The sequence below is a fragment of the Phyllostomus discolor genome, chromosome 5, assembly GCF_004126475.2.
Source record: "Phyllostomus discolor isolate MPI-MPIP mPhyDis1 chromosome 5, mPhyDis1.pri.v3, whole genome shotgun sequence".
NCBI classification, from domain to species: Eukaryota; Metazoa; Chordata; class Mammalia; order Chiroptera; family Phyllostomidae; genus Phyllostomus; species Phyllostomus discolor.
This window is the reverse complement of record NC_040907.2, coordinates 135035131-135062276: the sequence shown is the minus strand read 5'-3', so window position 1 is coordinate 135062276 and position 27146 is coordinate 135035131. Positions and strand designations below refer to the sequence as shown.

General features: G+C 40.9%; 1 protein-coding gene and 1 pseudogene across 3 annotated transcripts; one reads left to right on the top strand and one right to left on the bottom strand.

The window, feature by feature from the left end:
- Positions 1 to 3289: 3289 nt before the first annotated feature.
- MRLN (myoregulin) lies at positions 3290 to 15561 on the bottom strand. 3 transcript variants are annotated; one of them, XM_036026926.1, is made up of 4 exons: positions 15433 to 15561; positions 8242 to 8387; positions 4993 to 5102; positions 3290 to 3605 (listed from the first exon to the last, which is right to left on the bottom strand). In XM_036026926.1, the coding sequence occupies exon 4, from the start codon at positions 3583 to 3585 to the stop codon at positions 3445 to 3447; it is 141 nt and encodes a 46-aa protein (XP_035882819.1). In that variant the 5' UTR covers positions 3586 to 3605; positions 4993 to 5102; positions 8242 to 8387; positions 15433 to 15561; the 3' UTR covers positions 3290 to 3444. The 3 variants fall into 3 exon arrangements, with proteins under 3 accessions (XP_035882819.1, XP_035882820.1, XP_028369978.1); XM_036026927.1 differs by having other exon boundaries at positions 8242 to 8382; XM_028514177.2 differs by lacking the exon at positions 8242 to 8387 and having other exon boundaries at positions 15433 to 15559.
- LOC114497092 lies at positions 12229 to 18963 on the top strand (annotated as a pseudogene).
- Positions 18964 to 27146: the final 8183 nt, after the last annotated feature.

Below are 27146 nucleotides of genomic sequence, written 5' to 3'. Positions count from 1 at the left end.
AAAACCAAACCCACAACCCTGGCATGTGTTCTGACCAGGAATCAAACCCGTGACCCTCTGGTTTATGGGAAGATGCTCCAACCAACTGAGCCAGGGCTTTTGTTTTTTCTTAATCCCTTCACCTTTTTTACCCAGCCCCACAACCTCCCTCCCTCTGACAGCTGTCAGTCTGTTTCCATTCTGTTTATTTTGTTCATTAGGTTCCATATATGGGAGAAATCATATGGGACTAGCCTTTTTCTGACTGGCTTATTTAACTTAGCATAATGCTCCCTAGATCCATCCATGCTGTCACAGAGTATAAGATTTCTTTCTTTTTTTGCAGCTGAGTAGTAGTCCACTGTAAAATGTACTATAGAAAAGTGACCCACTTTCCATGACAAAGCCACAATACTTGAATGTTAAGACTCTTGTTATTTATTGAAAAAGGGTGTTTATCAAGTAACCTTTGTTGTCCCAAGTCAGATGATGATATCTAGTTGTCATCAACATGTTTCAAAATAGCAAAACCAAAGAAGTTTTGCGTGGTCATCTAGTTTAGGCACTTCTCACACAGAACGATGCCAGGGTCCAGTGCAATGGAGCCATGTCTGGGGCCAGTTGGATGGGGTAATGTGAGGTCACTCTAAGGGAACGGAGAAGTGTGGAACAAGCAGGGTGACTGAGGCTCCCCAACACCCTGCTGGAAGACAGCCGCATCGCCTCTGCCTCCACCTGGTAATGCCGATAACACCAATCCAGCACGGGTTGCGGGTTTTCCAAATGCCGAGAACTCTGCTAAACACTTTACACAAATCGTCTCATTTTATCCTCTCTCTACACCTATAACAAAAGCACTTATTTGTAGATAAGGAAGGAAAAACATAGCGTTATTAAAATGTAAGAGGTGAAGCCAGATTTGGACCCAGGCAGTTTGTCTTCAGAGTTGATACTTTAACCACATTTGCCTGCTGCCTGGAAGCACCCAGGAAAAAGAAGCAGTTGCCTGAAGATCAGAGTGACTTCACTCCCTTCTCAGTAACCTGATAACAGGCTCTGACAAATCCCAAATAGAGGGAATTGGGTAGAAATACATCACATGAGCAGATGACCTGTATATTGAAAAAAAAGTCTGAAGTGCAGAAAAAATTGGATTTTCTGTTACAGCAAATGCTCACATAGTTTGATTCTACTTGGCTTATAGTTAAATATGCAAAACCACTGAAAGGTTAAGTAATAGTCAGTTAAGTAGTAAGTCTCAAAGGTCCCAAGTTCTTTTCACACTCCGTTGGGTCTTTTATGAAACTTGTTTTAATGATTGGGCAAAATCGGAGATGGTCATCACATGCAAGAGACCAGAGTTTTGTGAAGCATGTGTATCCAATGTAGAAAGTCAAAAAGTCTAAAGGACAGAGAGAATGTTTATTTAAGAGTTTAAAAAGCAGAAGTTAAATTGTTATATTTTAACACTGTCAGAAAATGAGGAATCAAGAAAACAGGGGAAGAGAATGCATTGTCAAACTGGATGTGAGGCCCTGACCAGTGTGGCTCAGTTGGTTGGGTGTTGTTCTGCAAAACGAAAGGTCACAGCTTCAATTCCCTGTCAGGGCATGTGCCTGGGTTGTGGGTTCCATCCCCAGCTGGGCATGAGAAAGAAGCAACCAACTGATGTTTCTCTCAAAAATCAATGTTTCTCCCCCTCTCTTTCTCCCTTCCTTCCCCTCTCTCTAGGAATAAATAAATAAATAATTTTTAAAAAATGGATATGAGAAAAGGGCAAACAATCTTATTATAAAATATTTTAAAATGTGAAATAAGAAAATAAATAGGAGCAATACTGCAGTCTCCCCTTATCCATGGTTTCCCTTTCTACTGTTTTAATTACAAGGGGTCTACTTACCATGGTCCAAAAATACCAAACTGACAGTCCTAGAAATGAAGAAGAATTCGTCAGGTTTAGATTGCAGGCTGCTCCAGAGAGCATGAGGAACTCTCTGGTGGCCCTGCCTGGGATGTGAATCACCCCTTTGCCCAGCACATCCACGCTGGCTGCGCTCCCTGACCATTAGTCACTAGCAGCCGCCTCGGTTCTCAGATTGACTGAGGGGGGCATCACCGTGCTTGTGTTCAAGTGACCCTCATTTTACCTAATAATGGCTCCAAAATAAACAAGGGCAACAATGCTGGCAATACAAATATGCCCAAGAGAAGTTTTCACCTAAAATGCTTCTTTTAAGTGAAAAGGTGGGTGCAGTACAATATGCTATTTTGAGAGAGACCACATTCACATAATTTTTATTACAGTATATTATTATAATGTTTCTATTTTATTATTAGTTATTGTGTTCATCACTCATGTGCCTAATTTCTAAGTTACGCTGTATCACAGGTATGTTTGTATGTATTACAAACTACAGTATATGTGGAGTTCGGCACCATCTGCAGTTTCAGGCACACACTCAGGGTCTTGGGACATCCCTCCCACAGGAAAAGGGGGGCTGATGTACTAAGATAGAGCCACAGGGTCTTGAATAAAACATTACGGTGAAAAAAAGTTGAGCTCTGCAGATTGTTTTTTAAACACACTTGTCTTATTATTTACCTGTGGAGACAACAGGATATTGTGGATTGAGAAGGCCCAAGACCTGGTTATGCCACTTCCTAGTTATGGCCTCAAGCTAGCCTAGTTCTTCCAGAATTCAGTTCCTTTATCTATACAATAAGGGCAGCAAACACTTATCTCCTAGGATCACTGTGAGCCTTACATTAATGACATACTGCTACCTACACACAGGTAAATGTGTTTATAAGAAAATAAGTATAAATTACTGGTATATTGTATGAAAAGATTATCCTTGTATGTTAACCCGTGTGGGTTAAAAACAGAACCATATAAAATTTCACTTAGGTATGGATACTTAAAAAAAATCAACTTCATTCACACTACACCTACAAATTTTAGTCAATTTACCAAATAACAATCATGTTAAAAATCAGAAAACTTGCTCTGGCTGGTGTAGCTCAATGGATTAAGTGCTGGCCAGTGAACCAAAACATAAGAGGATTAATTCCTGGTCTGGCACATGCCTGGGTTGCAGGCCTGGTTTCCGTTCTGGGGCATATGAAAGGCAATGAATTGGTGTTATCTCTCACATACTGATATTTCTGTCTCTTTTTTCCTCCCTCCCTTCCCATCTCTCTAAAATAAATAAATAAAATCTTTTTAAAAAATCAGAAACTTTTATGACTCAATAGTGTAGATTGGGGGGGAATTCTACTTCAATTTATGGAAATGTTATAAAGTACTAAATAATACACAATATTGTTTTTATTGTAGTGTTCTGTTGGTTTCTAGAATAATAGGAGATGTCATCAAATTAAAATCATTCAACACATTAAACTACAAATTTTTATCCACAGGCATTTAATATGAAATGTACTTGCAAAATAAGGGAAGTCAGCTTCCTAAGAAGTTACAACAACGTATATAATCGACAATAAGTCAACAAAGATAACAAATAAAATTTTTAGAAGTCTTCCCACAATTTCATCTTCCAGACTTGTGGGTGTAGTAGTAGAAATTAATATCCAGTTTTTACACGTCATATCCAGAATGCTCCTGCTTCCTAGGGGGGAAAAAAGAGAGAAGTATCCTCAAATGAACACACAGTTCTGGTTGTTTAACTCAATCTAATATTTGCACTGTGAAGAAATAGTGATGAGGAAACATCTTTAAGGCAACACTCGACATATGTGTTACCAATCAATAAACTAAAATGTTTTATTTCTTAATGAGTTAAAATATTTTTCATCTACTCATTTTGACCACTTTATGTCATGGTCATAGGTTTTTTTATATGCCAAACTTGCCTTCTTTCTAAAAGAAACAGTTCAACCACTTTGTAATGTATGTAAACGTCTAATCACTGCTGTACACTGAAACTAATATAATATTGTATGTCAACTATAATTGAAAAATAATTTTTTAAAGAAAAGAAACAGCTCAAGGAACTGTCAGAATAACTCTTCTCTTTTTGTATTATCAGTATTTATGAAGTCTTAGATATTAAGTAATTTATATTATTTTATAATGGAATGAGTGAAATTATCATTCTTCCAAACCATACAGTATTATCAGGAAATGAAAATTTGAAAACATGGAAAAAGGCAGAATTTTTTTTAAGTTTTAAAAAATTAAACAGCAAAAGGTTTTTAAAATTTTCTTGATTTTTCCTCAAGATTCTCTCTCATATTCTGGTCTTTTAATAAGGTATCAATCAATTTCTTCCACATTGCAGTGTTAATTAAACAGCATTAAAATAGCTGGAATTTAAAAAGTATAATGAAATTTATAAAAGTACTAAGCTATGGTTGGTTTAGCATACTGTCAGAACATTTTACCAAATGTCAGTTAGGTAGAAAGTTTAGAACCATTCTGAACTCTTTTTCAGGAATGCAAGGTCAACTAAGCAATTTTCAAGTTCTTACTTACATCCAAGCCCCTTGTATACATTCAACTTATAAAGGACATCAGTACTTTTAAAAAGTGGCAAGACTAGGGTAGTGCTATTTTCACTCAAAACCCAAAAAGGCAGGCTGAGTTGTAAGAGAGGAGACAGGGAGAGAGAGAGATATATATGATCTATGCAAGTATAATTTTATCCCACTTGGAGCAATCTTAATTAATTTTTGTAATAACCTACCCCATTCCTAAAGGAAGGACTTGTGCCCCAAATTACACAGCAATCACCAGCAAGAAAACACCTAGAATATCCCTTACATTCAACAACTCCTTTTGCCTATGTTACAGAAACAAGGGGTAGGAATAAATACATGGGTTTACAAAATGACTTTCTCTCTCTCCTGGAACCTCAGCCTCCAAATTGTGTTTCCTTTGTGCTCTGAGGGGTACCTTCAATTTTCTTCAACGACAGTAAGAGAGAGGCTCAAATAGGAAGTGAGGGAAAGACTGGACAATTGGTAAGGATTGAAGAATAGAAACCCATTTCTTACCTGACTTAATCCCAGGCTGTGACAGATGACTGCTCTGTGGTTTTCTCTCTGTCTGCTCTGGCTAGAACAAAGTACATGCAGCACAGGTGGTCTCTTAGCAACTTTTGTTCCTGGGTCAAAGCACATTAAAAGGTTTTATTGGATAGTGAGGTAGTGTATACAGTCGAAGGGCAGGGAGTCTACATAGAGAAACTCTAAAATTACTTCTCAGAGAAGTCAGGAAGGAGATATTGAAGAGGACTTTGGAAAATATGACACGAATTTCATTTCATCACAAATCCATATGGCTAAAAACTGTACCTTTAGCAGAAGAATTAAACTGAATTCTAGGATTTTCCTAGCAGGGCAAACATTCATGACACTTTTTAAAACAACTATTGTTGGGGGTGAGGGGATGGGAGAAATGTTTAATGTAAATACTTATAACTAGTAAATAAATAAGTCCTAGAGATCTAATATATAGTACAGCAATTATAGAAAAAAATATTATAAACATTAAACATTCTAAGAAACTAGATTTTAGTTGTTCCCAGCTCTAGAAGAAATGATAATTATGTGATCAGATAGAGGTGTTAGGGAATGTTTGTGTGGTAGTCATACAATATAAATGTATCAAATCAATGTCATACACCTTAAACTTACCTTAACATGTTGCATGTTAAATATAACTCAATAAAAATTTCCTAAAAATTATTTTAAATGTATTTGCTTCAATATCCACCATGACAACAAATAAAACTTCTGTCTACAGAAGAGACTACAACTCATGAAATTGTTTCTTATAAATTCAAAAGTTTTAAGATTTTTATCACTTTCATGAACAAATTAGAAAACAGAAGAGTGAATTTATTACAAGAGACCAGGCTATAAAGTTCAGTTACAAAACAAAGATTTTTTTGTCCAATAAATGATGATCATTATAACTGTGAAATAATAGAAGCACTATTTAGAAAATTGTGAAAACATTTAAAGATGAATAAAATCAATACCTCTGAGCACCCATTACAATCTTAGGTATACACCCTGAGGCAATGCATGCATATCCACACCCAGGACACACATCCAAACGCTATCTGTATTATCTTCAACCCAAATGCTCATTAGTAGAGAGATGATAGATAGATAGATAGAAGATATATTCATATGATGGATTTTTTACAATAATGAAAATTAAGCTACAGCTCTACAAAAAAAACAAGAGCTGATTTTTACAAGCACAATATTAAATTTTTTAAAAGCAACATGTAAAACACACAGTGTAAGTATGTTCATGTAAAGTATAGAAACAAAATCTAAAAGCCCATAGTTTAAGAAACAAACTAATAGATACATAGAACAAACTGATGAGGAGTGTGGGGAGATGGGCAGAAAAGGGGAAGGTGATTAAAAAGCACAGACTTCCACCCTGGCCATGTTGCTCAGTTGGTTGGAGCACAAACCAAAAGGAGGTTGTGGGCTGATCCCCAGTTGGGGCATGTATAGAAAGCAGTTGCTCTCTCTCTCTTTTTCTCTCAAGTCAATAAACATATACTCAAGTGAAAATTAATGGGAAAAAAGTACAAACTCCAGTTATAAAATATGTCATAGGGACATAATGCATAAGGCATATAGTCATATCATTGTAATAACTACATGCAGTAACTGAACAGTTACTAGATTTATTGTGATGATCACTTCATAAGGCACGTGAAGGTTGAATCACACCTGAAACACACTGTTGTATGTGAGTGATGATTAAAAGTTTAATTTAAAAAGTGCGTGGTTTAGTGGCAGATGTCCAGGTGGCAACAGTGTAGTGGTAAATATATCAAGAAAAGCGAGGCACCAGCTACCATGAATTCGGGAGAGTGGTAACTTCAGTGAGAGTAAGAGGAAGGGGGGTGGAGATGAGGAGCTTCTGGCAAGGTTTCATGTGTCATCCTAGATGTGGTTCACTGACAATCACTTCTTAACTGTAAACAGTTAAGTTCTTGCTGAACTGTAAACAGAAGTTCCATGTGCTTTTCTGTATGTATGTTAGACTTCACAATTGAAATATTTAAAAAAAGAAAACAGAAATACCTACAAATGTGAAAGGTGGTTGTAACGGTCGAGTTTGAGCAATATTTTTTTCTTTTTCTTTTTCCATTATTCACATTTTCATTTAAAAGAATGTTGCTTATATAACTTTAGAAAATGAAAGACAATGGTCCTGTAACTACTAGTCCTTTTCCTCCCCATAAATTTAGAAGTAATGTATACTGATTTTATTTCAAAATAACCATTTAATAACTGATTATAGCCTGGTGTTTTGTAATAAATTCATCCTTTTGTGAAAGAACACGTTCTTATCTCAGTGCTCATGAGAACCAGGAATGTGCATGATTCCTGTTTGGTTCTTCCCCTTGGTATTAGGTGTTGGCAGATCTAAATCATTGGAGGGACACAAATTGGTGTTATCACAAGATTACAAACATTCAAATTCTGCTGTGTGTTACAATTATGAGTATCACAGTACTTTGATTTACATTAACTAGAAGCTCAGTAATCAAGTGTTTTTTATTTGGAATTGCTGGGATATTCTTTTAGGGGAAAACTAACAACAGCAGTTTTTTTTAGTGAAAAACTGTTATTGGATAAAACATGCACCAAAAAATATACTGTATTTTTGGACCATAAGATGCACCTAGGTTTTAGAGGAGGAAAATAGGAAAAAAATTTTTGAAGCAAAAAATGTGGTAAAATATTTAATAACATAAATAACATAATATTTCACCAATGTAAATGTAAACAGAACTCAACAGCAGCATTAACAACCACTGTTCCTTCCAAATTTGAGGAGGGGGGGAATGTGTGTCTTATGGTCCAAAAAATATGGGCAAATAAATTTCAATGGGTTAGGACATTTTTGAAAGTATAGTAGAACATATATAATGTGACTATCTCAAGACCATTTAATGCAGTATTCAAAAACCATAGCTCAAATAATGTCACCTCCAATTTCTGTAATACCACATCATAAGTTGTTTCAGCCCAAACATATTTCTTGCTGAAATTTCGGATGATTGAAAATACTTCCCTCTCCCATTTGTATGCCTCGACCTAGCTTCTACCCACTCCTATTTCCAGAAGACACTGGGAATCAATTTATTATTTTATAGAATGTTGTACTAGAAGCAGAATGAATATTCTCTTACCAAGTTTTTAAAACTTCTCTTTATTTTTTCTTTCGTTTCCATCAAGATTCCACATGATCTAACTCAAACTGACCTGTTCACTGTTTATGGAATGGTTGAACAGTGGTATCCCACAAAGTGAGTCAGACAAATGGAGAGCAGGCGTAACCCTTGGCCTCTGGAGTTGAACTTCATTGAATTGTCTGTTCTTCAGCCTAATATCTGCCTGTAGGCTCTTATCTTTTTAAAAAGATTTTATTTAGTTATTTTTAGAGAGAAGGAAAAGGAGGAAGAAATAGAGGGAGAGAAACATCACTGACATTGATGTGTGAGAGAGACATCAGTCAGTTGCCTCTCACACATGCCCCAACCAGGGACCCGGCCCACAACGCAGGCATGTGCCCTGACCTGGAATCGAACCAGCGACCTTTGCTTTGTGGGACAACACTCAACCAACTGAGCCACACCAGTCAGGGCAGCTTATAGGCCCTTGATTAAAACCTTTACAAACATGTTTTTATGAAAAACAGGGTATCTCCAATCAGCTATGACCCCCGAGACTAGTGCATTGATGAAATGGTTTGGTGCCCAGGCAAAAACAAAACAATGCAAAACAAACACACCAAAAAACCACACCCCTCTATTATATAAAGTCATTCCTACTAATTATTTCTACTAAGACATCACATCTTTCTCAATTTCTCTCAACTTCTACTCTTTCGTTTTATGTATTAGGCGTGGATTCTTGGTCAAGACAAAATTGTAAAGTCTCTTTTTCAATCAAAAGAAAAACGCTTTTCATTGGATTCAAATTTATATTCTTAAACAGGAGTCACATTTCAAAAAATATTTTCTTTTTTGACAAGAATGTGCTAATCCTACTTCTTGTTTCCATCAATATCTAATGGTCAGGATAATATTGACAGAGTTGCCTTGAGACACATGTTACCAAAATGAGATATAATTGAAATCTGTTCATTTTTGCTTAATAGGTCACTTAAATGACCCTTTATTGAGGGTCAAGTATATGCCAGGCCATGTTGTGTACGATCAGGATAGGGAGCAGCTGCCCAGGCTACTCAGCACTCTATGTTGGAGCCTAGGTTCTACTAACCTGGGACTCCAGTCCCCACACCCTCAACTACGTGGATTTATAAAAGTTTTCTCCTAGAAAGTCATGTGTGAAAAGATCTGTATTATAATGGAAACTGACTGTGCTGAAATGAAAATACCCACATGTAATGATCAGTGGCCACTCTTTTTCTTTGGTCCCTGCTCCTTTCTGCAAAAGTGAACTGCTGGATGAACAGCGGGATGGACAGTCTTGCACTTCCCCTCTGCGCCCAAAGACCCCTAGGTTGCCAGAATATCTTTACAACAGCAGTCGTTAAATTATTCACACCAAAACAATCTGCTCTTTGTAAGTGGAACCTTCACAAACCACCACTAGGAGGTCATTCTCTAGCAACCAGATTAGCTGAAAGTGCAGTTTTTAAATCTATTTTTTATTAGCTTTTACTACCAGCAGTTTTATTCTTGCTTATTATTAGTTCATTATCTATCCAGTGATCACCTTATGACTGACAAGTTTTTCCCCTGGATCTCAGCATTAGCTGGCCGGAGAAATAACAAGAGTGCTGTCAGGACACAGTGGTTGAGAGATGGGTCTGGATTTAGACTGATGGGGTTTGACTCAGATCTGCCACTTGCCACAAGAACTTGGACAAGTTACATTAACTCTCTGTGCCTCAGCATGTCTGTAAAATGGGGTGATGACAATAGCACCTACTTCTAGGGTAGTATGAGAATTAAATGAGCTAATAGTTGCACCTAGCAAGTAAACATCTAATCAGAGAGGGTGACTATTATGAATTATCACTTAGCCTATTACATCCTAGATGACACCCTTTGAATGAGTCATTCTTTTCAGGTTCTTTTTAAGCACTTAAATAGGCAAAGCTGTCACATTTCTACTTATCCTTTGAAACCCAATGTTACCTCCTCTGTGATCCATCCTGACTTCCTCTGGTAGAGTTCAGTGCTCACTTGTCTGTAATGTACTGCAGCTCACTGCACTGTGTTATGGTGGTTTGCATGTACCAGCCCCTAGGGAGTCGCTGTCTTCCCAGAAAGTGGGATGGCCTTACCCATTCTGGATCCTAGTGCCTCACAATAACGGCATACACAGCAGAAGCTTTCTTGGAAGGCTGAAAGTTCATTTTTTTAGAACGACAATCACAATAAGAAGAGCAGATACAGCAGTGGGCGAAAGGATTACAGTCGTCAGTACGCAAAAGAATTTATTCTTGTATTATTCATTTATTTTTGTATTATTGATTTATATTATTTATCTTCTTATTGTTATAATTTTGTATCCTTACTTATGATTTATCCTTTAGGTAATGATAGCTGGTAATTTAACCTACTTCTGCTCACCCCTGTATATTAAGTCTTCTTTTCCCAGCAAATATTTTAAAACTCAAATCCCAGAGTTGGGAACTTTTAATTTGTATACACATGGAAAAATGTCTCTTGCCCATTAAAGTTATGTTCAATGAAATTATCTTTTAGAAACTTGAGAAATTATATGGTAATTATGTCTTGGTGTTTTCACTTCCAGTTTTTTTTTCCCCTTGTAATTAGGAAACCAAGTCAAGTTGGTGGAAGGCAACAACAAAAATATGGCACCAGCCCTACGGGTTTCAGGATAGGAGTGTCCTGTGGGGAGGGTCACCATTTCTATGACATAATGGACATTTGTCCCCTTAAGGCTCCAGAAACAGATGCTGGTCTAGCAGGGCAGGAGACGGAAACTCCTGAAATCTGAGTTATTCAGAAGCTAAAGAAGAGCTGGGCATATTTAATAGTAAATGGATTTTGTATGTTCTGTAAATTTCTGAAATTTGAGTTCAAGTTGCATTTTCTGAACTAATTAAGGCTCCATTTGATTTTTCCAAAGCTCAGTTATGTGAGAAAGGAAATTTAACGCACATCTGAGAAATTAATTCATCAACGATATGGGCCTTGTAAGAGAGAAAGCTTGAATGAGAACCATAATAAACAGCACATGGCTTTATACTTAAATGATTGCCAGACATGATTGTTGGGCCTTGTTCACTGATTAAAATGGGATTTCAAGGAATTTTTTCTGTTTCCAGGTAAGAAAAACAATGGCAGTGGAGGGTCTGCACTATTACAGAAATGCTGGCACTGGAAAAGACATTTGAGATTTGTCAAGTTCTCACTTGGTCAGTGAGGCCCAGAGAAGTACAGCAACTTGTCTGAGGTCACACAGTTGCTCTTCTTCAGAGCTACTATCGTAAACGCCTTGGCAATTTTTCAAAATCTCTGATAAATTAGAGTCCGCCTTTCGTAAGACTCGGCTATTAGAGATATTCTACCTTCATCACCTCCCAGCTTCTTTGATTCAGGCTAAGGTAGGACCAGAGAGTCTGGAATAAAGGAGGTGGCAAGCGAAAGCCAGAGAACGTGGCCAGGCAGACGCGCAGGGTGCAGCACTTGGCAAAGTGGACTTTGACTGAAAACACACACTTATGCTGTGTCACACAGGGTCGGTGGAGTGGGGCGAGAATATACATTTGGGGGCCGGATGGAGCTGGTTTTAGATCCTGGTCCTGGCTGGCATTAGCTCTGTAGCCTTGGCCCAGGCACTTACCACCACCTGCTACCTCACCTAGAGAACCACAATAATACCGGCCTTCAAGGGTGTGGAAAGGGTTGTATTCATTACTACAGTTAAGAAAGGCCTAAGTGTGGTTTGATTTTAATCTCATAAAACCTTATGAGGTGAGTTATTACACTTCTGTTTCCTTAGTTGGATGATGGGCCTATACATGCTTTGATTTTAATCTCATAAAACCTTATGAGGTAAGTTATTAACACTCCTATTTCCTGAGAGGTTAAGTAACACGACACAAGATCACACACCAGGGATGACCAGAGATTGAAGAGAGGTCTGTTCGGCTCCAAAGCCTTCGCCACTGCACTGTCTCAGGACTGGACAAAGGTAACACAGGAGCCCAGCAAGCTGCCCGCACTGGATAAAATAGTGATTGGCATGATGAGGCAGCAGAAGCAGAAAGATGGCCACTTCCCTGAAGCCCAAGCACAGTTAAGAGACGTGAGTGATCGGAAGGACGAGAGGCATACCTGCTCCTCCAGAGGGGCTGTGCGCCCCAGACCTGTGTGGAACCCCTCCGCTGCTTTGTCCTCAGCTCTGCTTCCTGGGCTTTCCTTCTGTGCCAACACCTGTCTGGGCTTAGCCTTCCCAAGCCATCTACGACCATGCCTCAAAAGTCTTAAGTAAATATTTTGACCCTAAAATGAACTATTTTTCTACACATGAACAAACATCTCCTCTTAATCATTCACTCCCAAGTCTCCTGAAGGCTGAGATTCCCCACTATCACATTCCTGCCCCAAATAGGAGATTGGGCATTGTCCCTAAGAAGACCTAAATTACTCAATTAGGCGCACTTTAACATGAAGAAATATTCTAGAACCAAAATAATCAAAATGTTTTCAGCCTTCTCCCTGCCAAGCTCCCTGCCCCTCTCTATGAACGACAGCTGTAGTGCATTCTTAAAAGGCCCGACAAATTTTCCAGAGCTCGGGCTGGGCCACAGGCCTACCAGGCTTCCACAGGGAGCCGCAGCACAGCAGTGCCACCCAAACCTCCTCTTTCTGTGCAACCAAGGGACCAAGGGTGTTTGTTTCTTATCTGCAGAACTCATACATCCAAACAAGTGTCATCGCAGGTCTGGGGTCGGTGAGTGGAGGAGAGCAGAAAATGTCCGGACCTGTTTCAGTTCTAAAAAGCATTTGCCAAAACCTTTTAAATATCTTCTTGGACTGCAACACACACTCCTCTGCGTAAACTCATTGGTGGCAGTTTGCTCTCCACCGAGGTACCGGTGTGATATCAGAAACCAGCTAAATGTTATTTGGAGTCAAACTTAGCTGAGAAGATACGTGGCTAGGTTGGAGAACACAACTTCCAGTTAAATAAAAGTCTGTGACTTCCTTTTAGGAAGAATTATTATTTCCAGCATGTAGCACAGGGACTAGAAACAAAATAGGTGCTCAATTTAAAAAAATGTGGGCTGCGGGAAGATGAGCTATGACCTTTGGTGCTGTTCTCCTGTGCCTCACAGACTCATCACTTAGGAGGTGAGCCCAAGAAGGAGCCCTGTAAACCAAGGAGTCATTTTTCCAAGAATGCACAGCCTTCCAAGGGAAAGACTGCTTGTTTTTGCTCAGTTTGGGGTATGATAGTCCTGTGGACTGCTACTGTATCATAACACAGTTTCTTGTCTGTGCTTCTCATGTGTCACGGAACAAGTCCACTCTGACCCATATAGTGAAATGTCTTCTACGTTAGAGCTTATGGACCCCTTGCTAATTTAGTACTGTGTCTTGCACACACTTAGAATTACATAAAAGTTTGCAGAATGAAAGCTTATAGAGGAAAACAAAAATCTCACCCTATCTGCTGAGTGACAGGGTGATTGGCACTTTGGGAAGCAGGAGTTGTCTGAAACAGTCGTCCTTTCTGTCTCATGCAGACACAGAATCGCAATCTAGCAAGGCGGCAAGCCAGTCCTTTGTAATCATAACCACAAGAAAACATTTAGAATGCTGATTATAGCAGAGCAGGTAAGTTTGGTAAACAACAGCTTATGCTTTGAAATTGTTTTGTGAGGTTCCCCGCCATCACTGATCTTCGCTGTGGCCTTGCGTTCTGAACTACTAACTGTACACCACCCTTCCAAGCCCGCATCCTGAGCATTCACAACACCTACACGCCCTGGGGATGCAGTTACTAAAGGCAGCAGAAGCCAATTATTGTCTCAACAGCTTAGATTAATGTTTCCCATCAAGTACCACATTGAAGGCTCTAGGCAGGGTCCGGCACAGATAACACCCCCTTTTTATTACAAAATCATAAGCATGTAATTCTGTAACATAACAATGTCACACTCAAGCACACCATATGACATTTTCAGTGAAATGTTCAAATTAAAACTGTAAATTATCACACCCGTGTTATTACCCTACCAACCACACTCAAGCAGGCGTGACTTCTGCCGGGCCCTGTAGGTTTCAAGTTGAAAACAAATGAGAGATGACTGAGAAGATTCAGGTACTGGAGTTATTGGGGTGCTCACTTCATAAGTTATATAATTGTCTAATCATGGGGTGGTACCTCTGAAATGAATGTAATATTGTACATCGACTGTAATTTTAAAATAAAATGTTTTAGAAAGGAAGATTCAGGAAAAATTCAAATGAGGGGTTTCTTAAACAATGTTACCATACTTGGCCACTTACATACATTATGGGTAAAGCCCACCGCCCTGTAAAACAGGTGACGACTTTCATTTCACAAACAAGGAACCTGAGGCTCAGAGAGACTGAGTACTTATGTAAAGGCACACAGTTTGTGAGGGGTCCAAGTCAGGGCTCAGTACCAAGCGGGCATCTGCCTCCTTCCAGTTCACTATAATGCCTCCCTTATACATTTTATCTAGAAGCCCGATGTGCCTGCTCAAGGGCACTGAACATATGTAACCAAAGCAGAAAGCTTTATCAGTTTAAGTCCTGAAGAGGGGCTGGAGTGTTAGGTTTCATCCCTGTTCACGGGGACTGAGCTGGGCACCAGCCTTTCTGGGCGTCAGGGTCCTCCTTTCCAGATGGAAAACACAGTGACCTAGTTTGCAGGACTTTCAGAAGCAACCTTTACAGAAAGGCTTCATACACAAAGCCTTTGCCTAAAATAACAAGAAGGCAATGAATCTGTGGAATGAGACAGGTACCCTTTCTACCCCAAATCTCGAGCATGGAAAAGTGACAGGACCCAAACCCCCTATCCAACACTCCCCTGCAATACTTTCCATAAGTGAAATTTCTCTTTGAAATCACAGAAATCCTCTGTTTGGAGAGGAAACAGGGGAGATGAGAACATCAGGCACAGCCGCAAGGCTTGCTCAAGTAATTTAGACATCATTAATCCCTTGCTGCTCCTCCTGCCTTTATTAAGCCAGAAGGAAATGGGAAGAATAGTATGCTAATTCATTAATTTATCAAATTAGCAGCCTTATACAAATTGAACAGATGCTGAAATGCAGGGAAGGGAAATAGGCTTTATGAATCTAAGTTTTAACTTACTATATTCTCTCTCTATTAGAAACAAACAACAGTCATACTAAACTTTCCTCTTATATCAACATTCTAAATGCCACATTTTTTAAAACCCAAAACTTACTGTTTAGTGGTTCAGTAAGCGAAGTCCGAAGCCAAGGAGATGATCTCTCTCTTTTGTGAAAAACACCATATGCTCCTAGATGGATCAGGGGAGTCACTGGGCTGTTATTAATAACTGGCCTAGAGCTTTATGAAGAAACATGAGCCAGACCATTACAGGAGGAGGCCCGTGGAAAGGAACTGACAGACACAGGTGGGATAAATTACGACCAAATTATACTTAGGCCCGCACAGGAGCTCAAATACCCCACAGGAGGGCCTCAGCCCTTTCACGATCAATAGATCCCATGTCAAACACTCTTAAGAGTTCAACAATCAGCTAACAAAAATATCCTTATGTTTAACTCCCTTGAAACACGACATGACTTATTTAATGTTATACCGTCCTTTGTTCTTCTGAGAAATGCTTTCTCGTGGATACCTGACTATCTTCTCAAATTTATCCATTTTTCCCTTGTTTACATTGACTTCCCCTGTTTTTACAATATACGAACAAATGGATGTTCAAACCCTGGCTGGGTGGCTCGGTTGGTTGGAGCATCCTCCCATATACCAAAAGATTGCAGGTTTGATTCCTGGTTAGGGCACACACACAGGAACATAGGTTGAGGGTTCGATCCCTGGTTGGCACGCGTATGGGGAAAAACCAGTCAATGCTACTCTCTCACATGGGTGTCTCTCTCACATCCCTCTCTCTTGCTTCTTCTCTAAGATCAATAAACATCCTTGGGTGAGGCTTTTTTTGAAAAAATGGATTTTCAAGTGTACATTATCAGTATTCTGAAATTTGTTTACCTGTGAACACATCAACCTCTCTCCCTCAGGGATCCCGAAGCAATCCCTGGAAGTGTGTGTGTGTGTGTGTGTGTGTGTTTGATGGCCAGGGAGGTAGATCTTGGGAAGCTGTAGAACAACTGCCCCCGGCAACTGCCATCAAATTGTCCAGACCGTTAAGAGTGTGTCTTTAGACCTAAACTATATTGAACACTGGCTCTGTAAAGTGTTAAAGGAAAACAGATGATAAGACAAAAGTTATTGAAATATGTAAAGGTATTACTTGAAGGGAAAAATGCTTGTGAAATGTTCTCATTCTGAAGGTTCCAGGTGCCTGTCTCCCTGCCTCAGGCCTGGAAACTAGCCCTTTTTCAAACTAAACCCTTTTTCAACTCATTGCTGAGAGTGGGGAGGCTGGAACACCTTACAGACCTCACCCAGAGGAGTGGTGTTCTGCTGAGGCAATTGCCTCGGCCCCCCAAAAATAATACTCCTGTTTAATAGAAGGGTAAGAGTGTATAAAGTAGGAAAAGAACTCAATTCTTTTATTACTCTGATCAGTTTTAAATTTTTGAGTATCCACTGAATACACATATCTTTATAAAACATATTCACAAACTATTGTAAATATATTATGTTCATCATATAACACAAAAAGAACTTTTTAAAGATGAAATTTAAGAATAAATGGGCATCCTTTCAGCACTACTGGGGCCCTGGGACATGGACACCCCGGTCTGCAGATGGCTGGGGAGTGGAGCAGAACCGAGGCTTCACCACTTATTGGCTATTGTGGGTTGAATTTTGTCTCCCAAAAAGATATGTCCAAGTCTTAACCCTGCCTTAACCTGTGAATGTGGCCTTATTGGGGAATACCATGTGACAAAGGAAACAGACACTCGAGTGATGTGTCTCCCAGCCAAGCCTCCCAGGACTCTCGGGCAATTCTCAGACTGAGGCTCTCTGCTTGACTTCTCGTGGGATGCACAGAATCTCAGAAAGTCCAAAGGACTTAATCATTCTCCTAGCACGGCCCTTCACAGACGGGGAGATGGAGCTCAGAGATTCCAATGTGTGCGTTCCAGTCTGACGTCTACTAAAACCTTTTCGAGCCAGGCAGAGTAGATTTGACATCGTTAAGGAACTCAGGCAAGTGGGAGAGATAGGTAGAGGAACATGCTCAACAATTTCCCCAAACCTACCAACCACATCTTGGCTCTGAGCTTGCAAATGCCATTCCTTCTGTCGCCTGGAAACAGAAGATCATAACAGTCTCCCTCACATTAAGTTGTTGCAAGGATTACGTTAACATGTGGGGAATGTGTAAATGCACAAAAGTAAGAACTACAAAAGTTCTTGCTATTTTTATTATGTTGCATGCTTCATCTATAGGCAAGATGGGGGCTCATGTTTCTATTCTAAGCAGGGGTGCAATGTGGCCAGCTTTTCCTTTAGAAAGGCTTGTGGATTTGGGGTTACTGAGTAGGTCCTGAGGCCAGAAAAGCAACTGAAGCTATTTCCTACAACAGCCCAGGAGCGACAAGGACTGCACTGACTTGGAGCAGGAGTGGAGAGGACGAGCAGGAATAAGCAGCATTTAGCAGGTGCAATCGGCAAGATTTGGTGTTCATCTAGAATTGGGTGGGAAGAGACTGCCTGGACAAAGAGTCAGTGAGCACTTTCTATGTATCGGGCACAGAGCTAGACTCTTGATGCCAAGAGATGCTGAGGAACCGGTGCACGGACACAGTGAGTGAGCAAGTGGGCAAGGGGGACTTGAAACTCTGTCTCCAAGTGCCCAGTCTGTGCACTTTCTAACACACCCCGCTGCAATCCGGGAAATGGGTCCTTCCCAGGGATAAAATTTCTGCCTTTCACATAACAGCTCCTAACCCATAAAGAGGACCAACAAGAAAAATTCAGGCACTGAAGGAGGTGGGAGGAGGACTTTTGAACATCCAGGACCTCCCACACCAAAAATAATGAAAGTTTCTTACCTCAAGCCATTCACATTAGCAAATTCGTTTTATTCCATTCATTTTGATGTTACACGTTTTATGCAAACTTGAATACTTTGCCTCTCCTTCCCATTTTTATTGCTAGAGGCATATCTCTCACGTTCATTTAACTTTCCGAAAGTGTTGCAGTCTCACACTGCCACTGAGTATATGAAATAAAAAACAGAATCTCTGCCTCCCACTCCATCCTCACGACTAGAGGAGGCTGGGAGGAAGCCCTGGCCACAGCCGAGATCCTAAAGAAGCTGGTGATGGAGGGGGAAGGGGCTGTGGGAAGACCTGCCCCCTCATTGTCTTCAGCAAGGACCAGCTCCAGAGCTCTACTACATCCCCACTGTCTCTGGGAACTACATCGCAGACACAGAGGCAGACGGTAAGCAGTTGCCCTGGGGACACAGCAGGGCAGGAGGACTGCTATCACCTCCAGCCTCTGTCCCACCCCAACAATGATGTAATGGACAGCTGGGAAACATTCCTGAGAAGTGGACTCACAAGGTGAAGCAATTTGGCCCCAACCTACCCATCATACTTATGGGCAAAGGAAGGACCTGAGGCAAGACCAGCACACAAGAGAGCTGGCCAAGATGAATCCAGAGCCCGTTCCATCTAAGGAAGGCCAGGACATGATGAGCCAGATCAGTGCCTTTGGCTACTTGGAGTGTTCAGCCAAGACCAAGGACAGGGTGCGGCAGGTGTTCAGATGGCCACTTGCAAGCTGGCCTCCGTGTGCACAAGGGTAAGAGCCTGAGGGCCTGCCTCATTCTCTGAGATCCCCAAGACTTCCCCTCTTTCCCACTGCACCTGCCTTCACAGGTGTTCAGAAACTCCCCCTTCCCCCAGCTGCACCTTCCTTTTTCAATTCCCTCCAGCCCCAAGATTGCATGGAGTTTCCCAAGCTCCCGGTCCCCATGGTGGTGGTGGCAGGCCCCTCCTCCCTCCCAGCAGGAGGGAAGTTCTGCTGCTGCTGCTTAGGTCCAGGGCCAGGGTCCTTGATCCCTTTGGCCTTCCCCAGAGGATCATCACACAGCAGCAGCACTTGACAGTATCAAGCGCTTGTGGCTTGAGGACGCACACCTGGGGCAGGGGACTTGGAGGGTGTAACCCAGAGTCCAGGCCCCTGGGGTTTCTGCTTTGGCTATACTTGGTGGGGGACGTGAATAAAAAGGCCATTGGCTTCAACATGCTAAAGGAAAAAAGCAATGAAAAATACCCTATGAAATGATGTATTCAAGCTGTTTTTAAAGTATCTTTCCCCAAGTTTCATTTCAAGAAACTGGTTTGAGGCTTTTTGTTTTGGGGTTTTTTGTTTGTTTTTTTGTTTTGTTTTAAGTAGAACCTGGCTTGACAAATGTGGGTTGCATGAAAGAGTCCATGAAGCTAGAAAAAAACCTGAGCAAATCCTCAAACAATAAAATTTAAGACTCAACACATTCACTTCTCACAAGCTCTCCACCCCTCCAAGTGCCCTCAGGGCAGCGGAAGGAAGTGGCCCTTGAACTCCAGGCTCCAAACATCCCTCAACGACACTGTCCAAGTGGGAGAGAGCTGTTCCTGTTGTCACTGAGCGGAATGCCCAGGGTCCCAGGCGGTGTGGTTTGAGGAAGGGGGACTTGCTTCTTGCAGGAAGGCTCTTCCAAATGAAGGTAACCGACAACAGGCACCCAAAGCACTGCCCCGCAGTCCCGAGTAGTAGTTATCCGGAAATGAACTTCCTGTCCTTAATCAGCCCAGTATTTTTAAAGAGATGAGACTGGCTCGGGCACGGTGGGGGACAGTATGGAGGAAGTGACAAAGAGCAGTTATCAAGCCATTGCGCAGTGTCTCCATCCCATCCGGCTCCGTTTTGGCCCGGTTTCAATGCCGGCCTGTCCAGGGAGGGCTGTGGGACCGAGTGCGGGCGGGTGGCAGGGTGTTCTGCCCCGGTTTATGTTTTCGAGGTGGAGACTTGGTAAGAACAAGCACAGAAGTACAGCGCTCCCAATGAAATTAAATAAAACTCAGAACAGTTCTGAAAGGTGATCTGACATCTTTTACACACAGCATTCACACATCACTGCTGCCAAGAAAAGTAAGTGTCCGTTTTGAAGATTGCCATTGTCTTTTTGTAAAACTGCATTTTCAGAAAGTGAATACGAGAAAGAAAATCTTAGAGATATGACAAGCTAACTTGGTATCTATCATCAGAACAGTCCTGGCACTGTAAAGCCACGGGACAGAAGAATTTAAAATAACAGCTCTCATACACTGAGGGCCCAAACCTGTCCCGTGTTCAAAGTCCCTGCTGTAAGAACTTCGTAAGCAGAAGCACGTGTATTCCACACGACTCCGTGAGGAAGATGCGAGAATGGACTCTGGGTGGTTATGTGATTTGCCAAAGGACCTCAGGGTCGGACCAGTGTCTGATGTCAGGTCCCGGAGCCCATCCTAGCACCTGCCCTCTGAAAACAGACATAAGGAACTAACACAAAAGTGTGTTTTGATGAAGGACATTTTTTTTATTGAATCCTTTGGTTTAATAGACAAGATTAAATACATGATGGTCCTTTTAGGGATGGAGTTCAGAGTATCATACATGTGCTTTGACCCTTGTGGCCATTTAATATTTTTTTTAAATCAGATTTTTAAATATCAAATGAACTGCTTACCCTGGTCTCCCTGTAACCAGATTCGACAAGAGGGTACATATTGGAGAAGTATAACTGGTAGAAGCTGGTTAACCTGGAGAGATCAAGATGAGTGAGTAGTGGCATCCTCTCTACATACAGGCTAACCTTTCCTTCAGACACAGAAATGGGCTTGATCAAACAAGCTTAGAGATAATTCCATTTATCATGCGAAAACAAAGAAAAATGCAACTCATGGTGCAGACTCATAGATATTTCAAGTCAAACCTGGCTCTGCATTTGAAATGTGGGTTTTTTTTTCTCTTACTTTTAGAGGAACTCTCAATGCATAAAATGGGCCGATAATATGGATAATCTGCACTTTATCTGACAGGTAATAAACTTGATTAACGAGTGAAGAGCTGAACGTCAATTTATGGCACACAGACAGTAGGTCATAAAAAAATAGTCAACTTGGTTTTTAATTGCTTTACAAATGAAATCATTCCTTTTCCCCTCCAAGTGACTACAATTCCCATCTCAGTAAATCAAACCCGTCTGACGTATTTTCTTTATGACCAAGGAAATCAGGGACATCTTTTCAGATGGGAGTATGGAATTTGAAGATGGGGTTCCTCAGATTAGGAAGGGAAAATGGTTGGAAATCTGGGTGCCAGGAGAATCTAATCAAACTTTTGCTGGTTCCATGGCTCAGCTGTCATTGTTCTAGACTCTACCATATCGAACTGACAAATTTTATCATTGTAAGAGGTTAGGAGGAGAGTAGAAAATGGTAGTGGTCCCCTGTACTCTACATTTTTAAAAAAGTTTTATTGAACCATTTGGTTTAATAGACAAAATTAAATACGTGATGGTCCTTTTAGAGATGGAGTTCAGAGTATCATAAATGGGTTCTGACACCCCTATGGCCATTTAAAATTTTTTTTTAATTACTATTCTTAAAAAAATAATAAAATTATTATTCTTGCTAGTGAGACACACAAGTTAGAAGCTACTTAAAGGTCTGACATTAGTCAAATGGGACATTAATCACACCTTGGAGCCACCCAGACCTGCGAGGACTGACCCCTTAGGCTGCACCTCACCTCAACTTACACACAGTGTGCTACTCAGCCTGGGAGCATGTCGTGTAATCTGAAGGCACGTACAGTGAGTCATGAACAACCACCACTGAGAAAAGGCCAGCAACTTAAAAGCACCCAAAAGCGGAGCTCATATTTCCATAGAGAGAATGAAAAGTCAGAGTAAAATAAAGCCCAATGATTTCCTCTCTCTAGTCACATTGTCTTTCTTTTCTTTCTTTTCTTCTTTTCTTTCTTTCTTTCTTTCTTTCTTTCTTTCTTTCTTTCTTTCTTTCTTTCTTTCTTTCTTTCTTTCTTCTTTCTTTCTTCTTTCTTTTCTTTCTTTCTTTCTTTCTTTCTTTCTTTCTTTCTTTCTTTCTTTCTTTCAATTTCATTTATTCCTTTTTAGGGAGAGGGGAAGGGAGAAAGAGGCAGAGAAACATCTATGTGTGGTTGCCTCTTGTGTGCTCCCAAGAGGGGACCTGGCCCGCAACCCACATATGTGCCCTGACTGGGAATTGAACTGGCAACCCTTTGGTTCTCAGGCCAGTACCCCAGCCACTAAGCCACACTAGCCAGGGTCCTAATCACATTCTTAAACTCAGGTGTACTAATGGTGGGGGGTTGTCTCACTCTGTACTTTTTCAAGTATAGGTTATTTCTTTAGAAGCCTCATGACTGATATACCTTCTTTGGGTCTCATGAGTTTGCCCTAAACCTCTTTTGGTCCCCAAGTTCCATAAGGTCAGCCGAAAATGTAATGACAGCAACATCACATCTCAACTAAAAAATTGAAACCCTAAGGGACAGTTGTAGTCAGTGGCCTTTTCCGAGCAAAAGGGAGGCTCCAAGCATGCCAGTCCTATTATCTGTGGAAATGTGGAAATGGGGACACACAGAATAGAGAACACCCTCCCATTTCACTTCACCAGGATATCGTTCACTCCGATCCAGTTGTCCTGAGTCAACAACTCATACACCCATAATCTGAGGCTCAGATCAGAACCACTTCCCACCGTGTTTACCCCTTTGGAGCGTGGTATGTAGAACACTGCCACCTTCCTGCACAGATCAGACTTTCTGCAGAGGTGTCGCTATCACTCTTTCCCACGACTCCCTCCTTCCTCTCCATTCTTAAAATTTCTTGATCCCCTTCTCTCCATTTCTGAAAATTTATTATGAAAATGATAAACACACAGAAGTAGAAACTAGTATAACAAACTTCCAGGTATCTCTCACCTAATGTAGGGAATCAACGTAGCGCTTTCTCATTAGCTGGACCTGTGCTAGGAACTTCCCACGCAGGCCTGGCTCCAAATGGGGATTCGATTCTCACTTCTCAGTGCTTTCTCCCTCCCCTCGTCTCTTTCTCATGCACATGCACAACCTCTAGCTGTGTCACCCTTCCTTCATCCCGCAAACACCTTGTGCTAGGGATTCGCAGACTCCAAAGGCTACAGGGACCACACTCTGATGACTCGTGTGGTGGGCAGGGTGACCACCGTGTTTGCAGGGGCCCTGCTGCAATCTTATTTTTCCAGAGAAATTAAGAATATTAATTTTAAAAAAGTAAAAGCCTCCATTTTTAATCAAAAACTATTTCAAATGTTCATCAACTGCAATTCTGCGAGGTGACGGATGTGTTAAGTAAGCCCATTGTGATAATCATTGTATGTCTACGCACTTGTATCAGATCATTACTTTGTGCACGTTAAACTACACAATGTTATGTGTCAATTAGTTCTCAGTGAAGCTGGAGGAGGGAAAAAAGGAAAAGAAAACATGCTACATTTGTTTCCACCTTTGGGGGGAAAATTTTTTTTCATGAATACTTCAGGCCAACCAAACAACTTAACAATGGTGAGAGGTACTTAGCGCCCAGGCCACCCACTGGTAGCAGACCTGGTGTGATGCGGCACACCCCATGACCCACCCAATTTCACCAGACGTTCAGGTACTCTGCCAGCATTCCTCATCGAACTTGGGGTGGCTGCTCTTGGCTTTGCTGCTTCAGGCTGCCAAGGAAGCCTCATGTGCAATGCAGAAAATCTAAATGTGGGGGTCATTCTCCCCATGGGCACCTTCCACCAATAGATGAAAGAGCTGGTGTGGATCCAAGCCCAGCATCCCTGTTCTCTGTGGGGACAATTCTGAGTGCCCTTCTAAATTACTCCCTGGGGAGACCCCATGGAACTGCGCTTTAGTTGCCCACAATGCAAACAAGCTCATTAACCCAACTTTCACTGGTTTCACTTTCTCCACATTCTCATTCTTCTTTCCGGAATCACCTCTCTCAATAAGCTTCCTGCACCAAGTCCTTGTCTCAGTCCGTTTGCAGGAAGCCCAGTCCTCACTTGGATGGATGCTCTTACTCCAGGTTTTGAACATGCTGCTCCCTCTGTCCCTAATACTCTTCTCCTAATTCCCACCTGCTCTACAACAATCTGCTTGAAGGTCAGTTTCTCTGGAGTCTTCTCTGACCTTCCCTCTTCTAATGCTGAGGGGTCCTGTTGCACTTGTCTCCACAGGGACGACGCTGACCATGCTTGTAGGTTATAAGTGCCAAAGGAGAGGGAACTGTAGTCTTGTCTCCCACCACATACATTCCCAGTATTGTACACAATGGCTGGCATAATTTGTGTTTTAAAAGCATTTGGAGAATGAATGAAATTATATTGTAAACAGTTAAGAAGTTGGAAGAGAAGAACCCAATAATCTCTGTAACTTAGTTTACAATATATTCATTGGACCCTAATGACAATACGTTCATTCATTGGGTCCTAATGGCCCCATTCTCATTCCTATTTTGTAGGTGAGGAACAAGCTCAGAAAACTGACTCAGACCAGGCTTGAACTCACTGGACACTTTCTACCTGACTACGTTACACCTTGAGGCTTTGTGCCCGACATTAAAGTGACTAATAGGTGGAGTGATTCCGTTCCTGAGGTTAATAATTTCCCAATAGTGGTTCCATCCAGGCAGAACTATTATCCCCAGGGCACAGGAGCAGGGGAGATGTGGACAAAGTTACTCAACCAGACTTAGCTCGAATTTCAGGAGTTGCCTGTTTATAGACCTTCAGGAACATTTAAAGATCACACAGCTAAATCCACAAGACTTACAGCAAGTTTTTTGTTGCTTTAAATTTGAGATAATTGTATTTTTCACCTTTAGAAGTTGGTCTTTTTTATATTTTCCATTTCTTTTATATGCTTGCGTTTCCCTCTGCCTTCTTGAACACATGGACAATGTTTACAATAGCTATTCATCACCTCGACTGTGAATTCTTTCACCTGTTTCACTTCTGGGCTGGGTCTTTCTGTTTTTAAAATGAGAAATTTAAAAATCAATTACTAAGATCTCTTTTTCAAGTAATTAGTAATCTTGAAAGTTGCACTGTTGTTAGTAGGGTATAGGGTGATATGTAAGAGAACAGAAAGATTTAATGGACAAAAATTAAACTTCTCATGTCTACATAAACATCAGACACAAACCGTAACTGACCACGCAGATTATTTCCTCTCCCTTTTCATTTATTTTGTTGTTGTTCAAGTACAGTTGTCTGCCTTGTTCTCCCACCTCTCCCCCTGACCCCAGCCATCCCCACCTCCCTCCGGATTCCAACCCCCCACCTTGGTTTTGGTGTCCTTTATAGTTGTTCCTGAAAACACTTCTCCCCCTCCACCCCCACCATTACCCCCTCCCACCTCCCCTCTGGTTACTGTCAGTTTGTTCTTAATTTCAATGTCTCTGGTTATATTTTGCGTGTTCATTTTGTTGATTATGTTCCACTTAAAGGTGAGATCATATGGTGTTTCTTCCTCTATTTCTCAAGAGAATATTTCAAAGGTTGGGCATGAATTAGACATTAGTGACTGAATATAACTGCATGTCCAATTTAAGAAAAAAAATTTAAATAGCCTATGTTAAAACAAGAACCCAGATTTAGTTAGACTCTCATAAACATGAAAACTAGCTAAGCCAACTGTTTCAATTTTAGAAGAAACATGTGAACACACAGCCTCTAAAATGTATTAAAAGGAAACAAGGGCACATGCGGCTTCAACTTTACCTTCCTGTTATCATTGCATCTTGTATAAGTCCTGTTTTCTTCAAACGCTACCTGAAATCCGAATGGCTATCCCATTACACAGATCAGAAAACCGAGGCTGGCAGAGGAAACCAAGACTTGAATTCAGACTTCCTAGGTAATTTCCTGGTCAGCATTTTCATCAAGTTACAATTAAAATCTAGCTGCCAAGAGCAGAGAGGCATTTTGACATTTTGGCCATTTCAATTTACATGACTAACCTGATTAAAAACTCATTCTATTAACCAACAGTTAACACAGAATCTTGTTCAAGCCAGAGTGAGTCAAGACTCAAGATTTATTTAGTGCTTTTAAATAAAAAGGGGCCCAGGTTTAAACAGTTTGAGCTCCTAAAATGGTATCACAACTGGCTTCTGGAGGACCATGCTCCCGAGACAGGATCCTCTAGGTACTGTGCCCTCCCCCTCAGAATGTGGACTCACTGCTGGGGCCTCAGTAAATGCAACTGATGAGCTGCCTACCCCCGCCCCACCGAACACGCATGAAAGTCGCACCAAATACTCATTCTAAGTTTCTTCCTAAGTGAATGGGTGTGGAAGGGACTTGTCTTGTGTCTTATTGTGTGTGAGGAACTGTACTAAAGACTTTCATCTGAATTTTCTCCTTTATCTCGTTACAGAAAATCCTTGTTTCATAGGTAAGGAGCTTGAGTTCCAGAGGTTAAGTAACTCGCCTAATGAAAAAACTAGTACTCAAACCTAGAACTGATTTGAAATCCATGTTTCCTACGCTGTAGGAAACCATACAGATGGCTTTCTTTAAAATTTTAAGAAAAGCTGATACACCAAATATAATGCCCAAAGCCTGAAAAAAATATATACTTGTTTACAGTAACATTTTGGGAATTGAGAGTGGCTTTATTTTCTTTATCCGAATCTCCTAGGTTTAGGGTTTTAAATTGATATATAACACAGATAAAAAACAATGGACAAATCATAAGCACGTAGCTCAATGAATCTTCAAAAACTCATTATATCCAGGTAGCCAGCCCCTCTTGTGTCCTCTTGTTCACTTTCTCTAAGGTAGCCTTTAGTATTTAGTATTGATATCTATGAGAAGCAACAGGGAAACCATGTTCATTTTCCGACTCAAAGACCAGAAAGAAATAAGGTTTAAGGGCCAAGAG

Coding starts and splice junctions, on each gene's coding strand:
- MRLN (XM_036026926.1), bottom strand. CDS start 3,585: ATGACGTGTAAAAACTGGATATTAATTTCTACTACTACACCCACAAGT.